The following is a 27950-nucleotide window of genomic DNA, read 5'->3' as shown; positions in this document are numbered from 1 at the left end:
GATTTAATAATTTAATTATGTATGATGATTTGAAGTAATGATGATTTGAAATCATGCTTAATTAGTTTATATTTCAAAATCATGTATGATGATTTTTATGATTTATGGTTTATTGATCATTGTCATAATGAAAATTACTTTTTTGGTTTTAAACCATGAAACATATTTTTTATTTCACATAAAAAGGCATGAAATCAATAACATAAGTTGTAACTAAAAGAACTTAGAGCTATTTTTTATAGAAATCTATACATGTTGCCTTCATTGAATTTTTCGAAAAGTAATTTTGACGATGATTTTGGATCTATTTTCATATAACTCAGTTTACTAATGAGATGATATATCTAACTAAATCATTTATCATATTTATGACTTGTGATATATTCAACAAGAAATATCTTTCTTGATGCACGTATAATTCATTCTTTTAAGAAAATATTTATCAAATCGTGATAAGTTGATATTTTCTTTATATGAATCAAGACTTTTCATTATTCTCCTATGATTCTACTTGCTATATATTTAAGAAGAGCTTTTCTATATAAATCATGAGATTTCTTATACATGAATCAAAATATTATACCATTTTATTCTCCTAAGAATTCTTTTTGTTATTTACTAAAAAAGAGATTTGTTAAAGTGAATCATGTCTTTTGGTATTTACTAATTAATCTAACTTGATGAGTTTTTCTTTATATGAATCAAGATCTCTTACTCTTTATTCTCGTATGACTCCCTCATTTTATTAAATAGAATAATTGTCCAAATGAATCATAATGTTTCCTTGATTATTTTTTTTGTGATACTCACAACATAATGTGCTTTGATATTTGGAACATTATATATATATATATATATATATATATATATATATATATATATATATATATATATATATATATATATATATATATATATAGATTTTTTCTTTCATGTTTCGATACTCCATTATTTTCATGAAGTATATTTCATCACCAAATTAATTTTTCTTATTATTCTTTATGTGATGATTTTAAAATTGATAAAAAAAATAAATTATACTATTATATTATTATTCTCCTCTTTTTGCCTATCACAAAAGGAGAGAAAGAATTTCTAGTGTGCACTTCTCAAGAAAAACATATTGTTAGCTTACAAAGAAAGGCAAAACTTGCAAGCTTGCACATCTCAAAGGAGATAGTCTTGCTAGCTTGTGTATCACAAAAATTAGCAAAAAGTGCTAACTTGCACATTGCAAAGAGAAGCAAAAAATTGTTATCTGAAGTGAAGCAAAAACTTTGGTAAACTTCACATCTCAAAAACTTATTAGCTTGCATGTTCTAAAATGATATGAAATTTGCTAGCTTGTATATTCTAAAATGATGTAAAATATGCTAGCTTGCATGATACAAAATTTGTATTCTTTTTCAAAAACTTGTTAGCATGAACATTGCAAAAAAAATAAAATGCTAGCTTGTATGTTCTAAAATGATAAAAAATTCACTAGCTTGCATGTTAAAAAATGATATAAAAATTACTAAATTTGCTAGCTTGAACATTGTTAAGGAAGCAAAAATTAGCTTACACTTCTCAAAATAGAAGAAAGAACTCACTAGCTTGCATATTCCAAAGTGATTGAAAATTTTGCTAAATCGCTAAGCTTGCATGGAATGATGTATGATGACAAATCTCAAAAGTTATCATCATGGAAAGATTTAGCTTGCTTGCTAAATCTCTAAATCTTAAAAGTTATACTTCTTCTTTTTGTCGATGACAAAGGGAGAGAAGATGTGATATGAGAATCATACATGGTAGGATGTAATATACTTTGATAATTTGATATCATGATAATTTAAAATATTTATGATGTTGTATGCAAAACTTATGATAATGATGCATGCAATACAATGATATGCATATAATGTGCTGTAAATATTCATGATTAAATTTACTTTGACTTGAATTTAATTTGAATTCAAGGTTCTATCAATATGACATATTAATAGGGGGAGTTAAAGTTAACTCTGTCATCAATTGGTTGTTATCATAAAAATAGGAGGAGATTGTTGAATCTCGGATTTTGATAATAAAATCAATTAATGAGTTTGTGATCTAATCTATGTTTTGAGTGATGCATGACTAGCTTCGATCAAGAAGAGTCAAATTGATTAAAGTAGAAAAAATCATGTTGGGCCGGAGTGGAACATGTTAGAAGATTAGATGTCGAGTCGGAGGATCGGTCGATGTATCGGCAGAAGGCTTCAAGCCATGAGTTCAGGCATCGGGTCAAGAAGAGCGAAAATTATGATAAGGAAATCGAAGTTGCAGATGTCAACTGACCGATTGAACAATAAGCCGTAAGAGAGGATGTTGCGCGGAAGAATCAAACTAGATGTCGATGAACCAATGACATGCCAGATAAAGGATTCATGCTTTGTAATCATTTGTTTACGATCGAAGTAGTTTAGGAGACTAATTGAGTTATCTTTTGATGTAATCATGTTAACTCAATTAGGAGTCAATTGAACTTTAATTGAGACTGATTTAGGTTCATTCGAAGGCTCGACCCAAAAGGCGAGTCCTTAATACCATACCAACTCATATTCTTTTGAATAGTTAAATCTTTAGAAGGTCATTCACCAAAAGTCAAAGACTATTACATTTTATTTTCGAATAAAATTTAAAAATAAAAAAATTTATATTTGATTAGTTAGGATATTATTTATAGGTATAAAAAGGAGGGAGGCGTAAGATAATTTCCAATTATTAAATGATCTATTTATCCAATAAGGAGGAGTATTTGTGAGTGAAGTATCTATTGGCTATAACATTCATAAATTATATTTGGATGTTTGCGAATGATTTCAATTTAATATTAGCAATGAGTGTACCATTTTTATTTGGAATAATCCTTAGCTAAGGAATATCCCTTTTAGCTTATAACCCAATTTTGTAAATGTTAATGAATTGATGCATATTTGTAAAGTATATTATCTTATTTCTTAACGTTGGTGGAAAGTGAATAGAGTTAACATTAATATTTGAGTATTAACTTTTTTTGGTGGTGGATAAGATCTTGGGTATTCGCTTTTTTGCTTCCTCCGTTGATAATAAATGATGCTAAACAAATAATACAGTAGGAGACCTGATGGTCAAGATTATTTATCGGGCTTTGACTAACCAATAATGTAGTGATGAGAAAAGCTGACGTGATATTTGAGGATGGCCTCAAAAAGTAAAATTTTTTCTTTAGAAATTTGCATGGAACAAATTATCAACTTCTAAATAGGGTTTTATAAATCCTTAAATGTGATTTTGATTTTGAGTATGTCAATAGGAATACCAACTAAGTAGCAGCTCCGAGATCTTTTGATTTTTCTTTTTGGGGAAGATCCGAGATCTGCTCATTCTGAATTATCAAGTAATAAATTTCTTTTTTGTGCTTCAAAAATAAAATAAAAAATAACCAACATGATTCTTTGTTTTGTTATATTCGAAATCCTTTCTGTTTTTTGGAAGGTGATTTCTCAAGTCATCAATGACCCGATGAGTTCGAGAGGGAAATAATTTAAATATTTTAATTATTATAAAATCGTTATTTTCGAATTTTAAGTTTTAGAAAGTGAGTATAAAACTTTACTGATAAGTTCAAAATTCGAAAAAGTTTTACTAAGAGTTTTTAAATAACGATATCCGTAAAACATATATGTCTCTAATAGTTTTTCTTGGTTACATATAAAATATCTCAAAATTATATATTAAAAAATTAATCTTAGAATCTTTAACACTTTTGTGATTTCGAAAATATGCTCGTGGGCTTTTAATCAAGGCCCGTGATCAAATTAGCGTGGGCCGAAATTATTCGTTATATACGGTATCTTTCTTTGTAATTGGTTTCTATGTAACGGGTTCATAAAACGTTATACAGCGTCTGAGATCGTGGCCGTTGGATCCATCTGATGACCCACGGATGCTGGCTTCATCTCACGCATTCGATGCGTTGCCCTAATCCACCACCTCCTTTTAAATCCCCCTTCTCTCGTTATTCTGCGCACCACTTCCATCTCCAGTCGGCTGGACTCTCCTTCCGTGGAGACAACCTGCCTCTTCGATCCACACTAGTAAGCAGGCTTCGACGCTCATAGATCGATGCCTTCCTCTTGCTTTCTTTACCCTTTTGGTTTTTTTACGATTTCGGATGACTTTCTTTGTTTTCGGTGTTTGCAAGTAAGATTAAAACGATTCTTCCAATCGGTGTATTTACTTGGTTTTCGTTCTGAATCTTTAGGTTAGGATTTTAATTTCGTCCTTAAAACTGGGGATCTACGCGAGTAATTTTTTGTGATCATTTCCTTCTGACGATTATAGTTTCCACGCTATCATGTGGGATCCGTGGTAGGAAATCGCTTTCCTCTGGTTCTAATGGATCAAATAGTTGTGATGGCAACTCAATTGATCTTATATGCTTATTGACGGTCCAGCGCTGATTCGATCTGAGTACGTCAGCGCTTAACAAAATCATAAGCTAAAGCAACCATTTGCTACTGAGTGCTTGAAATCCCTTCACGAACAAGTATCAACTTCTGTGAAGGTGCACTGGTGGTATTCATTTCAGCAATTTCTCGAGATTTTCTTGTAGCAACCTTTCGGTTTATGTTTTGCGGTTTTGATCTCTTGCTTTCGGGGAGTGGACGGAAACGTTCCCAGAGCTGAAATGCTCGTTATGGACTAAAAAAAGAGGCTTTTCTATTATAAAAACTAGAAAGGTGGTACGGGTCACTGGGAATACTCACAACAAGTATGAGAATTCGAGATACTGAGATAATTGTTTTACTATTGTTGCAGTTCCCAAAGGTTCGTATCTTAGAATATAGTTTTGATGATATAAATTGTGACATGTAATGAAAACCATATCGGTGAAAGACTTGAGGTCGGAAAAAAATGATAAATTGGTTCTGTTGGTTAAGATTTAGTAGGTTTTAGTAGAATAGAAGAATTGCATTGAACAAGATTTGTTACACTAAAATGAAAAAAATCAAGAAGAAAAAAAATAAATTAGAGGAACGGCTTTGGCAAAAATAACTAACTGAAGGGCGTCAATTTTAATGCAAATAGTTGAGAGTCTTTATCTTTGCCACTATCAAGTCTTTTGAGCACAACATGAGCCAACATGGGTGAGGTTGCCAAACAGCAAGAGAGGTCATACAAAGGACATAGCTACATCCTACAAAAACTAGAGTTGAAGTGAAACGTCGGGTGGATGGGTGGTTATCTTATTATCTCTCTTAGGAGGGCTCTCAAGATAGTAAAGCTAATGCTGGGCATTGTTCTTACCATTCCATAAGAACAAAAAAGTAGGGTAATGATGCAGCCAAGGAGGGTTTGTCGAGATCAATACTTTCCTCCAAGTAGGCTCCCTAGCGCCAAGCATCAAATCCCTTGATGCAATAAGAGAGCTTCAAGATATAGTTAAGGGAATCAGATCCTAGAGACTGGAGCAGGTTCGAGAAAGATCAGACCATGTGACAAGAGAAGATGTGGAGAAGGGAATTAGAATCCATTTGCAAAGAAAACAATGATTGATTTGGCAATGTAAGATGTTGGACAATCATAAAGAAGTGGAGAGACAATACCAATGAAACTTCCATAAGAAAATGTTGGACAATCATAAAGAAGTGGAGAGACAATACCAATGAAACTTCCATAAGAAAATTTTAACGTTATGTGCTACTTTTAGGTTGCCAAGCCACGACCAATTCTCTTCGGGTCCTCTACTTAAGCGGATATGGGCATTACTCACCTAGGTGCTTCTAGATGAGTTGAGAGTACTCATATCTCATCATTGGGCATTTGAGAGAGATGGATACTGTAGGATTTGTGTCCATGCAACAAGGTAAGGTGACAACAAATTGGTCTAATTTAGATTAGACACTCGGGAAATAGTCCATGATACTAACATTAATGTAGGTGGGCCATCTAAAGAAAAGAGTCCATAGGTTATACCAACGATCTAACGGATAAACCAAAGTCAATAAGTGTAACACCCCTGATTAGTACCCCTGATTAGTCCCACATTGAAAGTGGGCAGGATTAAGATTGACTTATAAGGGTCTGATGAGTGTACTATTATCAACTTCAGTTTAAGCATTTTGGTCAGTGGTTCAGACCAAACGAAGTTGATAGGCTAGTTAGCCCATCAGGCTCGGGTCATGACATTAAGCTTCTAACCATCTTTGAGAGAGTGGAATCAATTGAAGATTGCATAAAAAATCTTGGATATATTTTTCGGAGTCTTTTTAATGCCTCATGAATACACGAGACCATATTTAGAGAAGATTTTTACTCATAGTCATCATTGTTGAGAATGAGTATTAATTTTTAGGCACAGATGGATTTTTGGCTAGGAAAAGATCTTTGGTGCTCAATTTACGTTTAGTCAGCTTTTTCCAATGTATAAGATGCATATTATAGTTATTAAGATTATCATTCTGTAGAAATTCCTTGGTGAAGGAAGAGATTCTATTTGGAACTCTTTCGAAGACCTGTGGTTAGATAAAGACTTGATGGTAAAATTTATAAGTATTGTTTTGCCAACTTAGGACAAGAGATCTCTATACTAACCTTGAATTCTTATCATAATGTTATCCATTAGAGTGTTGAAATTGGTCTCCTAGTCTATCAAGGGAAAGAAAGGTTTCGAGCTTCTTGATAGAGTAATTTCCCTCACTAATACCAAAGGTAGAGCAGATGCTATATTTGAACGAAGGAGGATAGTAGTGTTCGAGAAATAGATATTGGATTTACTCAGGATGACTTTGAGATTGGCAAGGTTTTCAAAATACAAAAAAATTTCATGACATGGGAGCAAAATTTGGGATTTGCTCTATGCACAACATTAGATGCTAGAGTGGATATAATTTGTTGAACAATGATGAACACGTAATTCCTCTCACTTTTGAACCAAGTAGATTGTGCATTGTTGATGAAGGACGAGAAGGTTAGGGAGAGGTTATGATCCAGTCAATAAATTGGGGAGAAAAGTTCTTTTTGTGTAATATGTGCATAATGGTAGACCAAGATATCAAATCAAAGATCTTTTCCATTTCGAGTTTGAGGATTATGAGAGATATTTTCCTAGAGTTACTCATGGAATGAACCACTTCGTTGGCTATGCATATGCTATCATAAATGGTCTTGCCTTTACCTTTAATAAAGGTGAACTATTCTTGATTAGCAAGAATGTTAAGCTACATTTCAAAACGTATTTGTCTTTTAAATGTGCAATTATAGAATGTCTTAAGTGTTTGTAAACAATAGATAAAAATTATATTTTAAATATGTTTAGTGAGTATTATTTAGTAAAATTGTATAGGAAATGTCTATCGAATGTTATATGATAAATTTATGCTTTTAATAATTTAAATATTTATTTAAAAGTGAATACATATTTTTTTATGTTAAATAAATAAATGAGCGGATGTAATGTTATGAAAAAGTCTTAGTACCTATATATAATAAATAAATATAATATAATCTTTAAAATAAATAAATAAAATTTCACATTATAGAAGACATAGATCATGTTGGTTTCTTACTATATTATGTTGGTTATTTTATGATTTTATATAATGTCATAGTGTATATTAAAATTTTAAAACTAATATTAGGATCCCACAAATGATGAAATGCTAATGCTATCATAAGATAGCATCAGCATTTAAGCATTTGCAAAGTAGCTGCATCTTGGCCAAATACGATTTTAAAAAAAATTATCAAAGACCAAATCATATTTAAAATATATATTAGATTCTCAATGCATATTTTAAATATGTTACCAAATGCACCCTTATAAAGAATATTGTAAAAGGCAATTGGGTCAAAGTCCTTGATAAGAGTGGCATTGAATTTTTTGAGAATGAACACCAGCCAAGTCTCTCTCCCAATTGGGAGATCTCCCAATTGGGAGAAAGAGTAGCAGTGTCATGAAAGTTATCAAAATTGGATCATATTCATAATGATGTCAAAAAATTAGAGTTTGTCTCCTTTTTATATTTCAATGAATTTTATTTGGTTCAACCCATCATTTAAGATTTAAGTTGTCTATTGAAGATAGCAATTTTATTGTAATTCTAGAAAAAAAAAAGTGAATTCAAAGTCAGAGAGTAGGTTAGCCGCATCTTTTTCCTCTGAGAGCAACAATAGCATCATTAGTTGATTTGATATTAAGATCCAATTTGGTGTTCTTGTTAGATTTGGCCTAAAGAAAAATGATTTTATTCAGTTTAAAAAACAAGGGGTGGAGGGAGACCAAGGGGGCTAGTCTCCATCGAGAGGGTTGGTAGAGTAATAATTTTTTTACCGAGTTCACAAAGTCGTCAAGCTCAAACCAAATACCACTCAATCTTGATGTTGAGGTTAGGGTTTTTTCCTTTTGAGAATGTGACCAAGTTTAATGACGAGGAAAATGGTCGGAAACACTAAGGGGAAGATTTCAAACAAAAGTCAAACTATATTCCTTCTTTCTTATTTCCCTATATCAAACAAAAGTGAAGGGGGAAGACACTACTCGATGGGATATGCCTTCTTTCTTATTTCCCTATATTCTTTCGTTTTCTTCTTTTCTTTCTTATTTTAGGTTCGTAGACTCTTATTACTGCGAAAGGCACAAATCTCATCATCATCCTTGACCAAGAGAGTCCTTTATTCATCACCTTATGGAATGTAGTAACCATGTGATCTACTAAAGCATCAAAGGTCAGAAGAGAGAGACGTCGGTACTTACAACAAACTCAAAATAGAGCAATGATCGAGGATGAAGATACATACCCCTTCCATCTTTCATATCAATGGTTGGAAGCAAACGGGTTGAGGAATTGGATATTTGAATGGTCTTTCATATCAATATCCCAATTATTCGGATATGAGAAGTAAATACACCATCATGTCGCGTAAGGAAAAAGAGAAGATAGGGATAAATGGTAGCAACTTACTATCAGGTATATTTTGCACCCTTCTCTTATTATTCCCTAGCATCGAAAGAGGGAGAGATTTTGCAATGTGTGATAAGAAGCCAAGCTTGACCTTAACAATTGCCCCCTAGAGTTGATAATAAATGCAAGGCATTTTTTGAGTCATTGAAGTGACATATAAATAGTGCCCTTGCTATAGGTGTTAGATAGAGGTATTGGGAAATTATGATTTCGAATAGTCACTATGGCCCAACTGTGAGCTTGACTCACAATCAAATTAGCTAAGTCGATAATGCGACAACCAAAGGAAGATTCCTAAACTTGGGGAGAAAATTACAATCTTTGTAGCAATAGCTTTTCTAAATCGAGGAGAACGCAGACTAGCAAATTTAAATTTGCCCCGAGTTCTTCCTATGATTAGTAAGTAGATCTTGTCAATCTTTAGATACTAATGGAGGCAATTTGACTGGAAGATTAGGTTAAGGAGTTCAAGAGGAACACCAAGAAATTAGACTCAAATTGAGGTTTTATCAATCCTTTCTTTCGAGGAGAGGTTGAAAATTGAATTTTAGGTGATTAGGATAAAGATCCACTAAGACAATAATTATATCCATATTCAGAGGAGAATTGAAAGCAGAAGAAACCTATAGCTAAAGTCGACATCCATGGGAAGATTTCTAACCTTGGGGAGAAGAAAATTAAGGAGGAATCCTATTAAGAAACTTACCGAGTGGCTCTTTTTCCGATTCTTGCAAGCCCAACTCGCCTCTGTTGGGTCAAATTTCAAACCCAATAAGGAGGAATTAGCTTTGAATCTTCTACAGTTTAGCTTCTAAAATAGCATCTAAGCTTCCACACATTCTGGACCCTTGCGCTCCTTGGGAAAAGAGGAGGGGGTTTGAGGCTTGGTGGAAAGGGGTTTTCCAAAATAACCAGGAAGGGTGAAATCAATGACCAACGAAGAGTTGACGTAGGTAGGCATTCGCCATTCTATTGGAGAAAGGGAGATGTGGATCGGTGGGGAGAAATAGAAAAAGAGTTTACCAAGGCATTCCTCGGTAAAGGTTATATCAGCCATGTTCAGTTTGTAAACAAATGGTAAAGCCAAGGCACAAAAAATATAAATGAAATTGGAATAAATATCTCAAAAGCTGAAAAAAAAATAATTCCATTTTGTTCGAAGAGCGAATCGGAACCCTGTGACAAAAAAATTGTGAATCAAAGGGGAACCTAAAGTACTAACATTTATTGATCAAATACAGCCAAAACAATGATGTCAACGGAAACCAGCATACAGTAGTGACATGACAACGAAGAAGGGTCGGTTAGGTATATAAAAGATTGGAACCTCAAGAAACAAGGTTCATTCATCCAATTTTGCTTGTGGATCATCTACCAATTTTTCTGTGGTTAGCATACAATCTCAAGTGTGTACTGATTCAGAGCACATCAAAAAGATTATTCCCTTTGAGGCAGCAATTATACACAGATGACAAAAGTTGGATGCTGTAAAGTGATGATGGATTTTACCAAGAAAAGAGAGAACGAAAACTTTACCCTCACTTAAATGAATGCAAAAAAAAAGAAGAAGACGGCAAAGAGGAAGGTGGTCGAGTAACATGCAGAGGAGAGGGTAGTAGTACATGAATTTTAAGGCCGCTTAAAAAGGGAGTTAGTTAGTTGCCCAGCCTGGTGGTTCACGTGTGTACCAAAAGCAAGAAAACCGAAAAAGGGTGGGTGTACCTTACCCGGAGATGGGTTCTGTCTTGACCATTGCCTTCTTCGCTAGCTCGTATCCAGCAAAATTCATGGCACCCAGAGGTGCTATCCAGAAGAACCTGGGAACAGCTCCCTTGAAAAGCCCCAAAGGGCCCTCTTGTCCAAGAATCGAGAAAGCCACCATTGACATCGATACCGGCAAGCCCTGGGGTGCAGTCATCATTCTCGTCTTCATCACATCAAACGGAGTAGTGACAACCGCAGCAAGCCCACCTGAAAGAGCCCCCACCGCAACAGTCTCCCAAGGTTTCAGATCTCGATTGAGAATGTTCTGTGCAGCCTATCATAGTGCATTTAAAAAGCAAACATGAGGATTTTACCCAAAAATAATAATAATGAGTTTAATGAATCCAACAACAAGAAATTTCCTACAAAACAACAAATAATGCTTTTCCAGATACAGTAGTCGAGTCATAATTTAGTTGATAAATGATATTGATAGTCATTAATAAAATGAAAATTCAAATTATTCTCATTCAAACAGAAAGACTACTGAATGATGTATGCTGGGTCTATCTCAGAGAAGGTCGGTCAGTGTTTGCCCTTCAGCTTTGCTGGAAGAGGAAAAATGCTATATCTTCTACTAATCGAGCAATGACAGACCTCTTTGCACATGAGAAGGTTGATACACAATTACACATAACAAACCTTTGCATTCACATGCACTAATGGATGATACTCCAAACAAGCTGAGGAAACCCTAGTATCCAATAGGTTGCTCTCTTTCACTACTGTTTCTGAAAATTAATAGTGCACAAAAGAATGCCCAAAAATATTCTAGAACAAAACTAAGATAATTAGATGTAAAATACATGCACTAATGGATGATATTCCAAACAAGCTGATGAAACCCTAGTATCCAATAGTCTTAGGTTGCTCTCTTTCACTACTGTTTCTGAAAATTAATAATGCACAAAAGAATGCCCAAAAATATTCTAGAACAAAACTAAGATAACTAGATGTAAAATACATGCACTAATGGATGATACTCCAAACAAGCTGAGGAAACAGTATCCAATAGGTTTAGGTTGCTCTCTTTCACTACTGTTTCTGAAAATTAATAATGCACAAAAGAATGCCCAAAATTATTCTAGAACAAAACTAAGATAATTAGATGTAAAATTAATGCACACATGAAACATTAAGAAGCCAATTCACAAGATATTAGCGGAATATAGAAACTTATAGATTACAGTTTATCACAAAGCTTGAATCAACCTCAATTATGTTCATATTAAAAGAATCTCTTCAATCGAGGATGAGCAATAAATAGCAATCAACAAGTCCAAATGATACCTTTTTGGCTTCTGCATATAGACACATTCCAGCAACATAAAAAGGGACTTCACGGCAAAGTGTGGCACCGGTCCCGCGAAAGAAACCTCTCAAGCCATCTTGATGTAGAGTACCTACAATTGCCTCTCCTACATTGTCAAAGATGCCTGCCTGTAGTCGCTGCTTCAAAACCTCACAAGGGATTCGAACTGCTGTTCCCAAGATCGTGCTGCAAAAGGATGCCATAGATTGCACCTATAGAGGAATATATTTTTTGTTTAAATCTGAATGATACATGAACTTTTTCACTTTAGCAACTTTATCCTTGATGTTTCTCTAAAAGAAACAAGTCTTGTTGTTTCAATCAAAGAACAAGAACAAGATTCTAATGCAATTTGTGATAATATTTAACTATACAATATACATAGGTTTGTGACTGAACAAACAAAGATCCATTGCAAGTAGCCTCAACAAAATATGAAAATAAATTGTTGAGCCAAACCAAGTTTCATAAAGAAGAAAAAATTCATAGACAACTATATTACCTGAAGCTCTTGGAGTGTTGGTGCAACATTAATCAGCACAAGCTTGCTTGCCTCAAAAATACCAGTTCTCAATCCATGGCTGTAAAATGCAATACAAATCAGTCTTGCTTCTACTCAAAACTAGCACTGTAGAAAAGAACTCTTACCTTGAAAACTGCCCAAGGATTGCTGGAATAGAACCCCTGTATAATCCACGAAACCCAATTTCTGGTAGCTTCGCAACAAGCTCTGGAAATGAAAGGGTTGATGCTTGTACACGTGTCTGATGAAGTACAAATATAAAATGATTACAACCAGATTTCAGAGCATACAAGATGAAAAAGTGATTCTCAATCAGAATTCAACAAGCATGGTATTGAAGAGACTGCATCGTGGTGGAATTGGAAATACTTGCAAAGATGTTCTCACTTATAGTATGATTACTTTGTAATGTACTTTAAGAACCACCGCTTTCTAAATTCATTGTGGAATACATCAATCTAATAAATACTATTGTTTCTCCAATTCGCATGGAGAGATTTATTTTAGCAATCAGCATTCTGGTGCATAACGTGAAACCAAAATATCAGTTATATCTTTCCAGGTTTGTCCATGCCAACATGACTACTAGAAGTGAACAAACAAAATGGATACATTTTTAATTATATAAATAAAATCCCATATTAATTTATATATACATTCAATACAAAATCTTTTGCTATATTTTATTGTATCTATTATAAGCATAAAAGGCATAAGTCAAACTGCACAAGTTACTACAATTGTAACTCCCCAGAGACTATTTTTTCTTATTTTTTCATAAGTTTGTTGCACATGGTGGTATGTTTCTACTTTCTGTACAGTATTGAGCAAACTAATAATATGAAGTATAAATAAATAATAATAAGGACTGTAATAGAAGGTGAAAAATCAAACTATTACACAAAACAACTAATAAGATCCCTTCATGAGAAAAGGCTTCCAACAAGCTGATATTTGGCCACATTCATTAAAAAAGGGTGACCACCTACACAAAGCTACTGCCAATGTGGAGTTTTGAAGGTTCACATAATATTCCCTCTGGTGCAGAGAGGTATTCTTTATGACAACCCTAGTCACCCAAGTTACAAAGGAACAACCTACTGTGACATAAGACTCGCTCTTCTTATAGCATTTATGTTTCAAAATTTTCCATTCAGAAACAAAATGACAGAGAGCTTATATATGGATCAAATGTTACATTGATTTGATATGGTATTTCAACTTCATCTTTCAATAATTTGTCGGATGAGGTTAGTTGCAGACAAAATATAATTCAAAGTTGTTTTTTATCCATAACAATCAGCTTACTAGTTGTAAGGGAAAAGGATATAAATAAAAGTGGTCATTTTGAAAGTAAAGATTCTACCTATCTAAATTTTATTTAGTTTGGAAGTATCAACCAACAACAAACAAGTTTTAAAAAGGCAGTGTAGTCAAAGCTGCTAGGTGCATAAAGGTGCTAAAATACCCGAGGCACAAGGCGCTCGCCTGAGCATAGCGAGGCACTTCCAAATATGAAAATTTACAAAATATATATCATGATTGATAAAAAATAAATTAAAATAAAAATAACACATCAAAATTTACATTGACCATATCTAATAATAAAAATGACAAAAAAACAATATTAGCATCAAAGGTCATTAAAATCCACTTCATCATCCTCAATCCTGTCATCATTATCCTCTTTAGTTGATTTATATTTATTTCTTTTGTTCATATTCATCGTAATAAATTCCCTCTTAGACAATTGCAAGTGATGAACATGAGGCTTTTTTATTCATCCTAGTTCTTGTTTATTTATATTCTTATTTTTCCAACACCTGAAAATGATACTATATCTCTCTATGTCAAATTATTATCATCAAAGACAAGCTCATCTTCAATATTTTCCAAGTTAGCACTCATTATTTTCATCACTCATTTGTTTCAATCATCTATATCGTCTAACGAAATCATATCAATGGTATCTCGTAAATTATAATGAGCTTTTAGTACTTAATTATACTTTATATAGACTATATCATGTAAGCGTTGATGCTCCAACCAATTTCTTTTCTTTGTATGAATTGATCATATCATACGAATTAAAGATATATTTAGTTGCATCGATATCTAAAAAATAAATTAGTTAAAAATAAAATATTCTTCTATACTTACATTCTCCAACACTCCAATTTTGATCACAACTCACAGCCCTACAAGTTAAACTCACAAGTTTTATACCAAATTGCTGCCAGTTCAATGTAGAATTTTCAAATAAGTTTCACCTCTCAACTACAAATTTAAATTTAACTATTAAAAATAATATAGTTTAAAATTTTACATGATGTTAATGGTGCATGATTGCCTATACTGTTATGTCATATACTTAGACTAATAAGAGACAAAGAAGTATTAATTAATTTCTTGGTCAATTGTTCATTAGGAACTATATTAAGTCAATTATGCATCATATTTTATAAAATCCGAAGAAAAAAAATTGAATTACCTGACAAGTTTGTTGGCAAAACTGGAGAGCAAAAATGTGGTTCCAGTGATATCAAACAATGAAAACAATTATGTTTTATTTGGTATGATTTTTCCTTTGAATATTTTGATTATGTTATTTTTATATTTTTTAAACAATATTAATTTTATTTTTCTCTTTGTCAGGTAAGTTACTACAAGCCAAAAGGCCACACTTGTATTAAACTCCATGAGCAACATATTGTCATGATCTAATGTTAAAGATATTGAAAATATTATAAACATCGAGAAGAATTGATGAGATATGGTATCACACAATTTGTCATTTCACTCCTGGCATTCACATTCCAGTGTTCCCAAGCAAAAGCACAATCTTAGAAATATGTTTATCTCGGAGAAATAGGTGTTAAGCAAATGGACAAATAATGTTATTTTGATGCCATCATTTTGGAATCATATAGGTCGTGCATTAAAAGTAATGGGCCCTCTCATTCGAGTTTTTTGGCTCATATATAATGAAAAAAAACTAGCCATAGAATATATTTATAAAATAATATTTATGAGATTATCGATAGAGTCAAAGAAACAATTCAAAAATCTTTTGGTTGAAATAAAAAACATATATAAATATTTTTATAATCATTGATAGTGATAGTAGATAAGATTTTCCCAATTATATGAGGAAATCTCTTTATTCTGTTGAGGGAAATCCTCTATTCTATTGAGGAAAATCCTCCATCCTAATCTGTATAAATAGGAGAGGGGTATGTTAATACATTTAAGTTTCTTCAATAAAATAAAACTTCTTCGATAATTGTTCTTATCTTCTATTCTTTCCATCATGGTATCAGAGCTACTTGCCTGAGCAAGCTCTCTTCTCGTTGTTGACTCATCACTGTTGCTTCTCCACCTCCGGCGACAAAAGAAAAGGCTTTCCACCATTGCTTTTTCGTCGTCAGGCCATCGGTGCGACAAATCTTTCCTTCTCGGTGAATGGCAACTGTCTTCTCTACTGCCACTCTACACCAACGTCCGTTCCCTTCCGCTGTGGCGTCTCTAGTGCTATGCTCACCAGCACTACCCCACCTTTCCTCCTTTGCTATAGCTTTCTCCTCTATTGTAGCATCGCTGCAGCTTCCTCCTCTACTGCACCTCTACTACAGCTTTCTCCTCTACTACACCTCTGTTGTAGCTTCCTTCTCTGCTGTAGCATCACTGCAACTTCCTCCTCTGCTGCAGCTTCTTCCTCTGCTACAGCATTGTTATAGCTTTCTCCATTGCTGCAGTCGTCGCCGTCGCAGCCGCAACAACATCAACAGCAACCACAGCAGCAGTAGCAACGATCTGCTCTTGCCCTACTCACGAAGCCTCTCGCTCGTAAACTATTTACTTTGCATCGATCCAAGATTGGTATCCTTGACAAGAGCACCATCTTGCGGGGGCATGATAGCAAATAAGATTTCCCCAACTATATGAGGAAATCCTCTATTCTATTGAGGAAAAAATCCTCCCTCCTAATCTGTATAAATAGGAGAGGGGCATGTTAATGCATTTAAGCTTCTTCAATAATTGTTCTTATATTCTATTCTTTCCATCAAATAGAAGATGTGAATGTAAACTTCATCATCCATTACATACAGTAGGGCACTATTTAAACCTAGAACTTTTTTGTTAAAAACTTTTTCATCGAGTTTGATGCAAAAGTTGTATCTGAGTTATATCAATGCATTATAAGATTGGTTGAAGTTCAAGACAAGATCATCAATGAAATATATTTATATAAGCATGTTGAGGGTCTTGTTAGAATTCATGTGGCTATTTAATCAATGGCTACTAAGTCCCAAGTATTTCTAAGTTCATATAACTAACATCATGTAAAATTTTAAATTATATTATTGTTAATAGTTAAATTTAAAGTTGCAACTGGATGATGGGGCTTATTTGAAAATTTTACACTGAACTTGTAGCAATTAACTATAAAAATTCTAAGTTTGACTTGTAGTGTTTGTATGTTGTGATCAAAATTAAAGTGTCTTCAACAGTTTAAGTATATAAAAATATTTTGTTTTAACTAATTTATTTTTTTAGATATCAATACAACTAAATGGATCATTAATTCGTATGATATGACAAATTGGTTGAAGCATCAACACTTACATGATATTTTCTACATAAAGTATAGTCAAGCATTAAAGGCATTATAATTTGTGAGATAGTATTGATCCAATTTTGTTAGAAAATATAGATGATTCAAACGAATGGTTAGTAGGAGAAATGATTACGAACTTAGAAAATGTTAAAGATGAGCCTGCCTTTAATGATGATAATTTGATATTGAAAGATATAATAAGAGATTCAGGTGTTGGAGAAATAAGAACATAGACAAGACAACTGGCAAGAATAAAGATGAATGAAAAAGTCTTAAGTTCATCATAAATAATTGTCGAAGAGGAAGAAACTTATTATGATGAAGATGAACAAGAGAAATGTAAATCAGTTGAAGAGGAAAATGATAACAAGATTAAGAATGAAGTAGATTTTAATGATCTATGATGTTAATATTGTTTTTTATCAATTATGTTATTAGATATGGACAATGTAATTTAATACTTTAAATGAATATAATTTTGATGGATTAATTTTATTTTAATTTATTTTTATCAACCACAATATATATTTTAAAATTTTAATATCCGAGAGCACCTCGGTATGCTCTCGGATTCCAAAAGGTCCCCAAGAAAAGAAAATTCCAAAGTTCAACCAAAGGAAGAAACATTTATTTATCAATATCAAGTTGTGCAACCTTGTATAAGAAAAGGAAAATTCAACTTGCCTAATGAACGACACATTGACAAAGCAAGTATTATTCCTCCGTATGCTTCATATGCATAGATATATATATAGAGAGAGAGCAGTTTTGTCAACAAAATACCAGCTGATATATATTAAAAGTACAAACCTATAAAGGGATTTAAATTTATAAACTAGTATTTGAAGTAATTCTACATGATAAAGTGAACTAACTTCAATTAATCAATGCCTATAACCTCTTAGTATTAATTTAAAACTATGAAAGAATTCATAAGGCATGACTTATATTATACTAAATTCATGCTTTTAAGTTAATAGGGTTACCTTCATTGTATCGACAGGATACAACACAGAAGTAGAAAGTGCACTTGCAAGACCTCCCGCCAAAGCTGACTTTAAAACACTCCCAGTGGATATCTCCACTGGTGGGGGAACAGATACCACTGTAGCTGCCTCAAACCAGATGTTCCTGTATATATTAAATTAAGCATAAAGATTAACTATAATCCCATAAACTAACCCTTTTCTAATTGGAATACAATACTGATATTGGGTACCATTTAGATTGTACATGAAATGATATACAAACTCTATGAAGTAGCTGCATAAACAATATTAGAATAAATTCAATGATCAGAGAACATATTGACTCAACGAACATGACATGGATGTACCATCTAGAAGCCAGATTATGTCCAAAAACTTGCATAAAGTTGAGTTTCCAGATAATTTATGTATCGTGACATACCGAGGATCATCTTCAAGTCTCTCCGATGGAAGCAAAAGCATGAAGTTGCGGAAATGACTGTACGAAATTGATCCCTCACTGTCTACATTGAGATAACGCATCATAGCAATGGCATTATCTTCACTGGCAGGAAGTCCTGCACTCCTTAATGATGTCAAAATCTGATTTTTTTGAAGGGTTCCAGACTTGCTAAGACAAAGGGTTGTGTAAGCTCGAAGAATTTTTGGCTCCTTCTGCTCCATCAAGGACAAGAATTGTTTCCATCCAATTGATTTTGAAAACAAGTTGCTTCTAGTACGCTGCAAAAGATCTTTGGCATACCTCCTTGGCAATTTTCTCTTTCTCATTGCAATTTCAAAGTCTTCGAGGTTAACTTGGCCATCACCATCTCTATCCAACTCCTCAAAAAACCGCCTTCCTGTAGCAAAGAACAAGAGACATGAAACTCAAATGCGTCTTCATTTAAGCACCATATACATCAATTGATAACCTGTGAAGATGATCAGTAAAAACACTCTTTTACAGGTTGGGCACTAACATATATCAGTTAATATCGTCCAAAAATATTGCTGTAGTAAAGAAGTATGAAATGTAAGCCATATAAAAAGATCCAAAACTTGCAGAACTTGAAAATGGTGATGGGCCCATCTTGGCCTCGGTGTCTCTCGAAATATCGTGTGAATGCTCTATAGATACAGTATGGGCAAATTTGATGATATCTTACCTGTATAGGGCATAATTGATCATTGCGTGTGTGAAGAGGCATGTGACATGTTTCGAATATTCATAGAAATTTAGCAAAAGGAAATAATATTCAGAAATATTTATATTTCAGATATTCATAAGAAAATGTAGGGATATTTCCACATGTGAAACCTAATGTTTTTTTCCTTTAAATGTACCACCTGTATATACTAATTTTGTGTGTTCTATGTTGAGATAAAACATTCAACATTTGATATTCCATGTTCAGCACAAATGGAAGCTCGAATGAGAATACACAACACAGACATTAACAGTGAGTTTCAAGTCTGTTAGACTTACCCTGCTGTTTTCTAGCTTGTTTGTTTAATCTCATAGCCAGTGCTCAATGTTTTAACTTCAGAACTCAGACCATAATTTAGTTATCTAAATAGCCTCTCAAAGCTCAAACTTCCAGGTAATTGTTGGCACTTGTTAGGCAGAGAGAAGTACACATCTGTGAGCATCAATAGTTTGTAGGAATTGTCCTGTAAACTCAACTGAACAATGAGTTCTTTAAAAAGACACCTTATGCCAAATAATCATATTATTAGCTATTAGAGATTAGTTAAAAAAAATCAATTCCAGGCTAATGGATTGTGAATTGAAGAACACCATTGTTGTGCATGTTGATTTGTGTGCAAACAACCATTAATACAGGAAAAAATAAGATAACAAAATTGAAGCTATGACATGGATTAATAAAGACACACAGCTCAGTTGGGACCATTAAGATGGTTATATGGTTAAAGAACTACAAAAACATCTTAGTGTTTACCTTCTGCCTCAGTGTAACGGAAAAAGTCTTGAACTGAGAACAACTTCTTCTTGTCAGGATAGTCAGCCGAGGACCTCCCTAAATGAGGCATGAACTCAACCAACTCAGCCAAAGAAACAGTGGAGAGTGTTGATTTCAAGCGTTCGACATTTGACAATGGAATGTTCAGCAACCCACTGGCAACCTTCTGCGGTGATCTACTCATAGGCTCTTCTTTATCATCACAATTGGCATGACTCGCACCCTCAGTATTCACAGATGAAGTGGCTCCCACAAAGCTAGCTGGAGCCCCTCCAACCCTTGCAAAACCCAAATTTGAAAGAACTCCATCAAAATCTGCTTTCTTTCCATTAATTAACCCCTCGATTGTCTTCAAGTGATCAAACTGTGGAGGCCAGGAAGAATCAGAAGCCCCTGGCTGATCATATTTCTTAGCGCTGCTCCTCTGGTGACTCAAATTTAACATCTGAAGATTCTGAACTAAACTGTCCAATGCAAAGCAAAAAATTAACTCAAGTGACAACGTTTCTCCGTCAACTGAAGCTGATTTATCGGTTTTATCCCAATAAGCGACCTTGTATGATCCTCTCCTTGCAGTTTTACCACGACGAGGCTCAGAGAGGGAGTCATCCTCTCGACATTGATTCCCGAAACACTTCCTAACTGATTTAAGTGGTCGCGGACACGCCTGAAGAAAGCTGTTAAGAACAAGTGACCAAGTAGCCGCAAAGGGCGAGCAATTCACGCGAGATTTATCCTTATCGTCTTCTCCTCTTCCTTTCTTGGATGAATTCCCTGTCCGACCACGGACGCCATCCCCGCGGGAACAATTCGGAAACAAAGCACCAAGAAAGGACTTAATGGGGCCCTTTTTCCTATCCTCAGAAGCCACGACGGACACAGCCACAGCTTGTCTCAACTTCGGTTTCGCCAATCCATGGCAGCTCGTCGGGGGCTCCGCATTCTTGCACTCGCCCCTCGAATTCAGCCACTGGGACTCCAGATCCCTGGCGGCGCGCAGGACCGCCGACTCCAGCGGGGAGAGTGCGTCCCGGACGGCCTGGAGTAGTGCTTCCGACGGATCCTGGCCGTAGACCATCGGGAGGAAAAAAGGGAAAGAAAAAAAGGACTTAGAGCGGGACTGACACTAGGGCTTCCGGCGCGGCCGATTAGATTCACGCGACCCGAAACAGAAGCACGATGCTTCTCCAATAGGCATCAGACCCGACGCAGGGAAGCAAGGGTTTGAGTGAAGGAAGAGGCGGAGGAGGAGAGCCGAGGCGACGATGGAAATGGCGGAGAGACGCTGAAGCCGAGATGAGGCAACAAAATGAGATAAAAAACAAGCGGGTAGAAATATCACGATTTCCCATGCTTCGGGTTCTTTGTGGCTTTTATCATCGTCAGTTCTCCGTTACCAGAATTTATTACATGGACCGCGCGAAATCACCAAGTCGGTGGCCCGTGCATTGCCAATGGGACCCACCTCTCTAATGAGAGTAGAAGTCAGTCGGGGCCAAGTTTGGGTCACGTTGACGCCGATCCGTGGATAACGCCTGCAAAAGGTGAGGCTCGTGGTGAGACGAAAAGCCCGAACAAACATTACCAGGTGATCGATCGCGGAGCTCCACCAAAATCATGTTTGGTGTTTCACCAAGAGCAGCAACATCACCAGCTGACCAATCGCGGAGCTCCACGTTGTTTTACATTTGGAACGCTGCCACAGTCACCGAAATCATGTTTGGTGTCTCACCAAGAGCAGTAACAAAATTGATTTTATTTTTATAAATATTAAAAAGAAGTAAAATTTCCCACAACTGAAGCACATAAGCGTCCAATATAGCAACGATTATTATATGTGACATCAAGAGTTGCTTACAGTATCATTTTTATATTCATAGTTTCATGCCTAAGTTAAAACTGTTACGATTGAAATCAAATAATATTAGATCGATTTTATAATACGTACTTTTGATGTCATCTTATGAAAATTGAGAGAGAAATTATAATAAGTTCTTTAGCCTCTAGAAATTATTTTCTATTTATAAACGAGAACAAAGAATCTAGAATAAATTATTATGAGAGTTTCTTCCATCAAAAATATCTCATAAAAAATTATATATATTTTTTATTAATTAATATATATTTTATTTAATTATAATATACGATTGAAAAATAGTGACAACGGAGAGCTGTAGAATGCGTTTAGGTGGCTGCGTGAATAGAGTGCTCATATACGCGTATCCAAGAAAAAGAGAACAGATCGTCCACGGAGACACGCTTGTGTGTCTCACGTTGCGCGCCAGCATGGTGCAGGCACGACGAGCATTCACGTCGTGGCACGAATCTTGAGGCTGGGGTGGTTGTGATGCAAGGCGGTTTTCTCGAGACTTGTTCCCTCACGTCCGTTTCTTGTTCTCGGATATGGTTCCCATGGTTCCCATATTTAAAACCGGTTATGCCAACGGGGATGCCTCCCTCGTCTCCCTCCCCGTCCCGCGAATTTGGATCCACGTTTGGTCCCGAGGGCGGTTCAAATATGTCCTCAAATCCCACCCACCCCTTCCGGAGGAGCCACCGCTGCTCATTGCCCCCCTCCCCCCAAAAAAGTTGCTTCCATTCTTCCCTTGTTCCGCCTCTGTTCCCTGATTAAAGATCCTGCTTTGGGCCGACTCGCACCCCCCCCAACTGCGAGGGACTTGGATCTCCCCGGATGGGCTCCTAAGCCTTTCAGGGGCGTCTTGAATGAAATCTAGATATCTCGCGCGTTACGCGATGAATCTTGTTTTGACGAACCTGGGGTGACGTTGATGTAGTCTTTCGTGAGCTAGGATTGACCAAAATTTCTAACCGTGTTGAATTTTCTGGAATCTTTGGGGATTTTAGGGCTTCGGTGCCGGAAAGCCTTCATCTTTTTGGTAAATCGGATGTAGTTTTACGCCTTCTCAGAGAAATGTTTCTTCTGATTTGTAGCTTACAAAGCTTGGATTTTGCCTGCAGATTGGGGGGCAGTCGACGCGAATTGAGAGCCAACCCAAGTCGCGTTCTGCGAAATGAGCTGCTTTCCTTGTTTCTCGAAGAAGAACGTCGCTGAGGAGGATCTTTCTCCGGTCGCACGTGTCGTCAAGGATAATGAGCTGAAGCCTGGTGAGTTCTAGCTTCTTCTTCTTCATCATCCACGTTCTTGATAGCCTAACCTTGTTAACCTGTGTTCGTGCAATAATGTCTCGAACTAAGGATTGCATGTTCTTTTTCTTCTTTTCTATTTTGTGTTTGCTGTCGTTTTTTGATGCTCTCAGTGAAAACAGAACCAAATTACTGCCTGACAGATGACCCAATCTCAAATAATCAATAATCTATTTAGATACCTTTACGAATTTAATTATCTAACAGCTGAGGATTCAACTTCCTGAAATTTAGGATGCTAATTGCACATTTGTCGAGGTGCTTTATTTTGTTCCAAATGTTGAAAATGATTCTCAAGTCAAATTGTGTTCTACTCTGCTTTAAATGATCAAAGGATAGGCAAAGTGAGAACTACAACAAGCTTTCATCATGTGTGTCAAAGCATGCAAATTGCAAACATGAAACCGTCATCTATTTGGCTTTCTTTTATCATGAGATTCATTAAACATTTTCTGATGAAGTTAAAAGCTCAATCTCTGACTTAATTGGAATCATGAACCATTTTAGAAAGCAAGTCGTGTTTGGAACAAATTTCTTTTTTGCTCCCAAGTCCAAACTCTTGGTACATTTAAGTGAAAATTAAATATGTTCTTTATGTTGGATTGCTACATAGTAGTATAAATGTCATGCCAACTCCAATCTTGGTATTTTTTTTTCTCTCCTTATTAGCTGCGCTTGTGTTTATCTAGATTCATTTTTAAGGCCAAAGAGCTTGATAAAACTCTGTGAGGGTTGCAAAGAACTGACTTAGATTATGAGTAGGTGATGGCAAGCAATTGCTTATCAAGGCTGGTCAAGAAATTGGAAAGCTGTGTTAACTACTTCATGACTGTCCTGCTTACATCCAATGGCTGTAATCTATAACTCTTGCATGGATAAACTTGCAATTTAATAGCATCTCCAGTTAGGAAAATTATGTCATTTTTTTATGATTGGTGGATGTCAAAGATATACTCTGCAGTTTGGAATAACAAGTCGATGCATGGGCTGAATCTTTGACTTCGATAGGCCTTGTGACTAAAATTATGTTGGTATTCTCTAGTCAAAAAATATATATTTTTTCTGATTCTTCTTTCTATGAGTGAATCATGTGATTCGTATGATAATTTGTTGTAGTAAAGTTTTTTTCCAACAAAAATCAGAATAAATTATATTGCAATCATGGAACTACAACCTACATCATTTGCATCCAAACGGACTAAAATTTCCAACTCCATAATCAAAATTTGTTACAGCGAATTTGAAGTAGTAGCTAGCATACAATGAGACTAAGGTATTGGAATTTAGATTGGTTTCAAACTTTTTGTTTACTTTTTTAAGGAAATAGATTCGTTTTAACCTACAAGGGATCTAAACTATCAACCAAGTGAGCACGATTAAGTCTAGAACTCAGTATGCACAAGAAACTTTTTGGTGAATAACATCATGTCTGTAATTATAGCAATCAATGTGGATCAAAAAGTACTAGAGTAGAATGTGGTTGAATTAGGACTGCAGAAACTATTCAGAAGTTGTCTTTTTCCTCTTCCAACTTTGCCTTCAATTGCTTCAATTTCTTGCTAAAGTTCTCTGTATTTACATAAATAACTGTATTTTATAGGCAACATTAAGACACTTCCATTCTTAACTGTTACATGTTTTTGAGAAGAGCAGAAGGATAACAGGATCTATTTGGTATGATACCTTTGAGCGCCCAAATATGTTGCAATTTTATTCTAGCATCGTCTTGTTTAGGCTCCATTCGTGCATTCTGGCATTGTTCAGATATTTCTCCATTTTCATACTTGTAAAAAGCCATCTGTTACTGCTCATCCTTCTTATAGATTTACTGCCAAACTTCTCCTTTGTGCAGATTTTCAGGCACAAAAACCCTCCAGAAAAGAAACTCAAGATGTTGGAAATGGAAATATTGCAGCACGGACATTCACATTCCGTGAGCTTGCTTCGGCGACCAATAATTTTCTACCTGAATGCCTCTTGGGCGAAGGAGGATTCGGTAGAGTTTACAAGGGTTCCCTTGAGAACACCGGGCAGGTAAATCAAGTGAAATATACTTTTCAATCTCTAACTTCTTTTGACATTTTTAAGATACCTCTTAATTTGTGTGATATGGTCAGATTGTAGCTGTTAAACAGCTAGACAGGAATGGCTTCCAAGGCAACAAAGAATTTGTTGTTGAAGTGTTGATGCTCAGTCTTCTGCATCATCAAAATCTGGTCAAGCTTATTGGATACTGCGCCGATGGTGATCAAAGGCTTTTGGTCTATGAATATATGACCATGGGCTCCTTGGAAGACCACCTTGTAGGTACTGTCACAAGAACAGCTTGGTTTATGTCTTTCTACCATGCACGTCATCCTGCCACACTCTTCTTCGTGGCATTTGCTTATTGCATGATTTCTTTGATGCAAATTGTGCGGTAGGCTCCTAGAATTTATGCAATGTTTATCTTAGACCATTTCTTGATAAGCAAACCTTCTCACCAGCAAACTGCTTTGCAATATTTGGAATTTAATTGTTTATTTTTCGTGTTTCCAGATGTCTCAGCTAATCAGAAACCTCTAAGCTGGTACACTAGGATGAAGATAGCATATGGTGCCGCTCAAGGTCTGGAGTACTTGCATGAGAAGGCCAACCCACCTGTGATCTTCCGCGATCTTAAATCATCCAACATTCTACTTGATGAAGATTTCAACGCAAAACTCTCGGATTTCGGGCTTGCTAAGCTCGGTCCCATGGGGGATAAAGTCCATGTTTCTTCCAGGGTGATGGGCACATATGGCTACTGTGCACCTGAGTATGCAAGAACAGGCCACCTTTCTTTGAAGTCAGATGTCTACAGTTTCGGAGTGGTCATGCTCGAGTTGATCACGGGGAGGAGGGCGATCGACACAAGCAAGCCAACGAACGAACAGAACCTCGTTGCTTGGGTACGAAATCATCAAGCCTATTTCTTTTCCCTGCAGGAACAACTATAGCTGACCAACGTGGATCCTTTAAAGTAGCTGCTTCCTTTAAGGATCATTCTTCTAACATTGATTAGTTCAGCTTCATGTTGGTGTAACTCCCACTTGTTTCTCAGGCGTTGCCCATGTTTAGAGACCAGAAGAGGTTCCATGAGCTGGTTGATCCACTTCTACAAGGTGACTATCCGGCGAAGGGCTTGAGCCAAGCAGTTGCTGTCGCTGCGATGTGTCTCCAAGAAGAGGCTTCAGTTCGCCCGTTGATGGCTGATGTAGTTATGACACTAAGCTTTCTTACGGAGGAAGTAGTCCCTGCGTCATCATTCGGCTTCCCACCACCAGAAGATAGTACAAAGTAATCCGGTCAAAGCTGATGAGAAATTGCGCCGAGGATTGGGATTGGAGACCATGGGAGTGGTGTTCTTCCGAATCAAGGCATTAGCATGAGTCCTACAATGAGAAAGTGAGCTGTGGTATGGATTTCTCAAGCTTGCTACTTTTGTCTGTGTTCATAACCTCTCTCTTTCACCATATGTAACACGAGAGAGCATATATAAGATTTCAGGGTATGTGTGGCAAATCATGACTCTCTAATGCACCTTCCTTGTTGGATCTCTAAATAGCCATAAAACCAGGAAGACACTTGTATTAGGCTCTGTGAGTGACCATCAACAGAGAGAGTGATGGCGACAGGTGATTTAAATTAGTCCTCCAGATGAAAATACTAAATTGGGATCAACCTGTTGCACTATGCTGCTACAATATTCTGAAGCAATGAAATCTTTTAATCCTTTTAAAGCCAACCATTGAGAGTTTTCAGCAACTCAGTCCACAAGTAGATGATGAAGCCCCTCTCTCTCTCTCTCTCTCTCTCTCTCTCTCTCTCTCTCTCTCTCAAGTCTGGAAAGGATCAATAGCAACACAAGCCATCATCTTACAAAAAAATTGAGTAAGGTATTACATTTTTTGCTAATAAACAATGCATCGTTATGAGCCTTCCAAATCAATTAGAAAACATACGCTATAATAACCTATATGGATAAAGGTTAACATTTACATTTTTAATATACGTGTGAGGAAAAGGATTTGAGTAAATGTACAATTGTGGAACGCCAGATAATAGATGAAAAATATATTTTAGATATACATTGACGTAATGTTATTTGATAAAGTTATATTTTAAAAATTTATTGAAATTTTATGATAAATTTATCCTTTTAATATTTATTCAAATGTGAATACATATTTTTTATTTAAATTAATAAGTGTAAAATAAAATAAATAAATGAATGTAAGTAATCTTATAATAATTTCATATGGCCCAAACATATAATAAATAAAAATATAATCATATATATATATATATATATATATATATCTTTAAATATAAATAAATATAATTTTACCTTTATAGAAAATATAAATCATATTGATTTTTCACTAAATCATTTTGACAATTTTATAATTTTAGATAAAATCACAAGATATTTTTAAAATTCAAAATTTTATATTAGCATCTTCCAAATTAATGCTATCCTGAGATAACATCAGCATCTTAGCCAAATGTGATTTGAAAAAAAAAATCAAGTACCAATTTATATTTATTCCTTAAGGTACATTTCAAATATGTTCCCAAACACTTTATATCCAATTTATGCTAGAAAATCTCAAAAACTGATCGAAGAT

General features: G+C 35.2%; 2 protein-coding genes across 2 annotated transcripts; one reads left to right on the top strand and one right to left on the bottom strand.

The window, feature by feature from the left end:
* Positions 1–10397: 10397 nt before the first annotated feature.
* Positions 10398–21483, bottom strand: LOC135636846 (uncharacterized). Its single transcript, XM_065148935.1, has 7 exons — positions 20116–21483; positions 18597–19014; positions 18173–18317; positions 12694–12809; positions 12548–12626; positions 12024–12257; positions 10398–11007 (listed from the first exon to the last, which is right to left on the bottom strand). The coding sequence occupies exons 1-7, from the start codon at positions 21212–21214 to the stop codon at positions 10693–10695; spliced, it is 2406 nt and encodes an 801-aa protein (XP_065005007.1). The 5' UTR covers positions 21215–21483; the 3' UTR covers positions 10398–10692.
* A 1219-nt stretch (positions 21484–22702) lies between these two features.
* LOC135634886 (probable serine/threonine-protein kinase PBL25) lies at positions 22703–27043 on the top strand. The gene is made up of 6 exons (XM_065145596.1): positions 22703–23033; positions 23116–23262; positions 25154–25335; positions 25419–25608; positions 25840–26231; positions 26384–27043. Exons 2-6 carry the CDS (start codon positions 23169–23171, stop codon positions 26621–26623), a joined length of 1098 nt encoding a protein of 365 aa, XP_065001668.1. The 5' UTR covers positions 22703–23033; positions 23116–23168; the 3' UTR covers positions 26624–27043.
* Positions 27044–27950: the final 907 nt, after the last annotated feature.

Source organism: Musa acuminata, chromosome BXJ3-4 (assembly GCF_036884655.1).
Source record: "Musa acuminata AAA Group cultivar baxijiao chromosome BXJ3-4, Cavendish_Baxijiao_AAA, whole genome shotgun sequence".
Lineage (NCBI taxonomy): Eukaryota > Viridiplantae > Streptophyta > Magnoliopsida > Zingiberales > Musaceae > Musa > Musa acuminata.
Note: the sequence above shows the minus strand (reverse complement) of the source record. Positions and strands in the feature narration are given on the sequence as shown.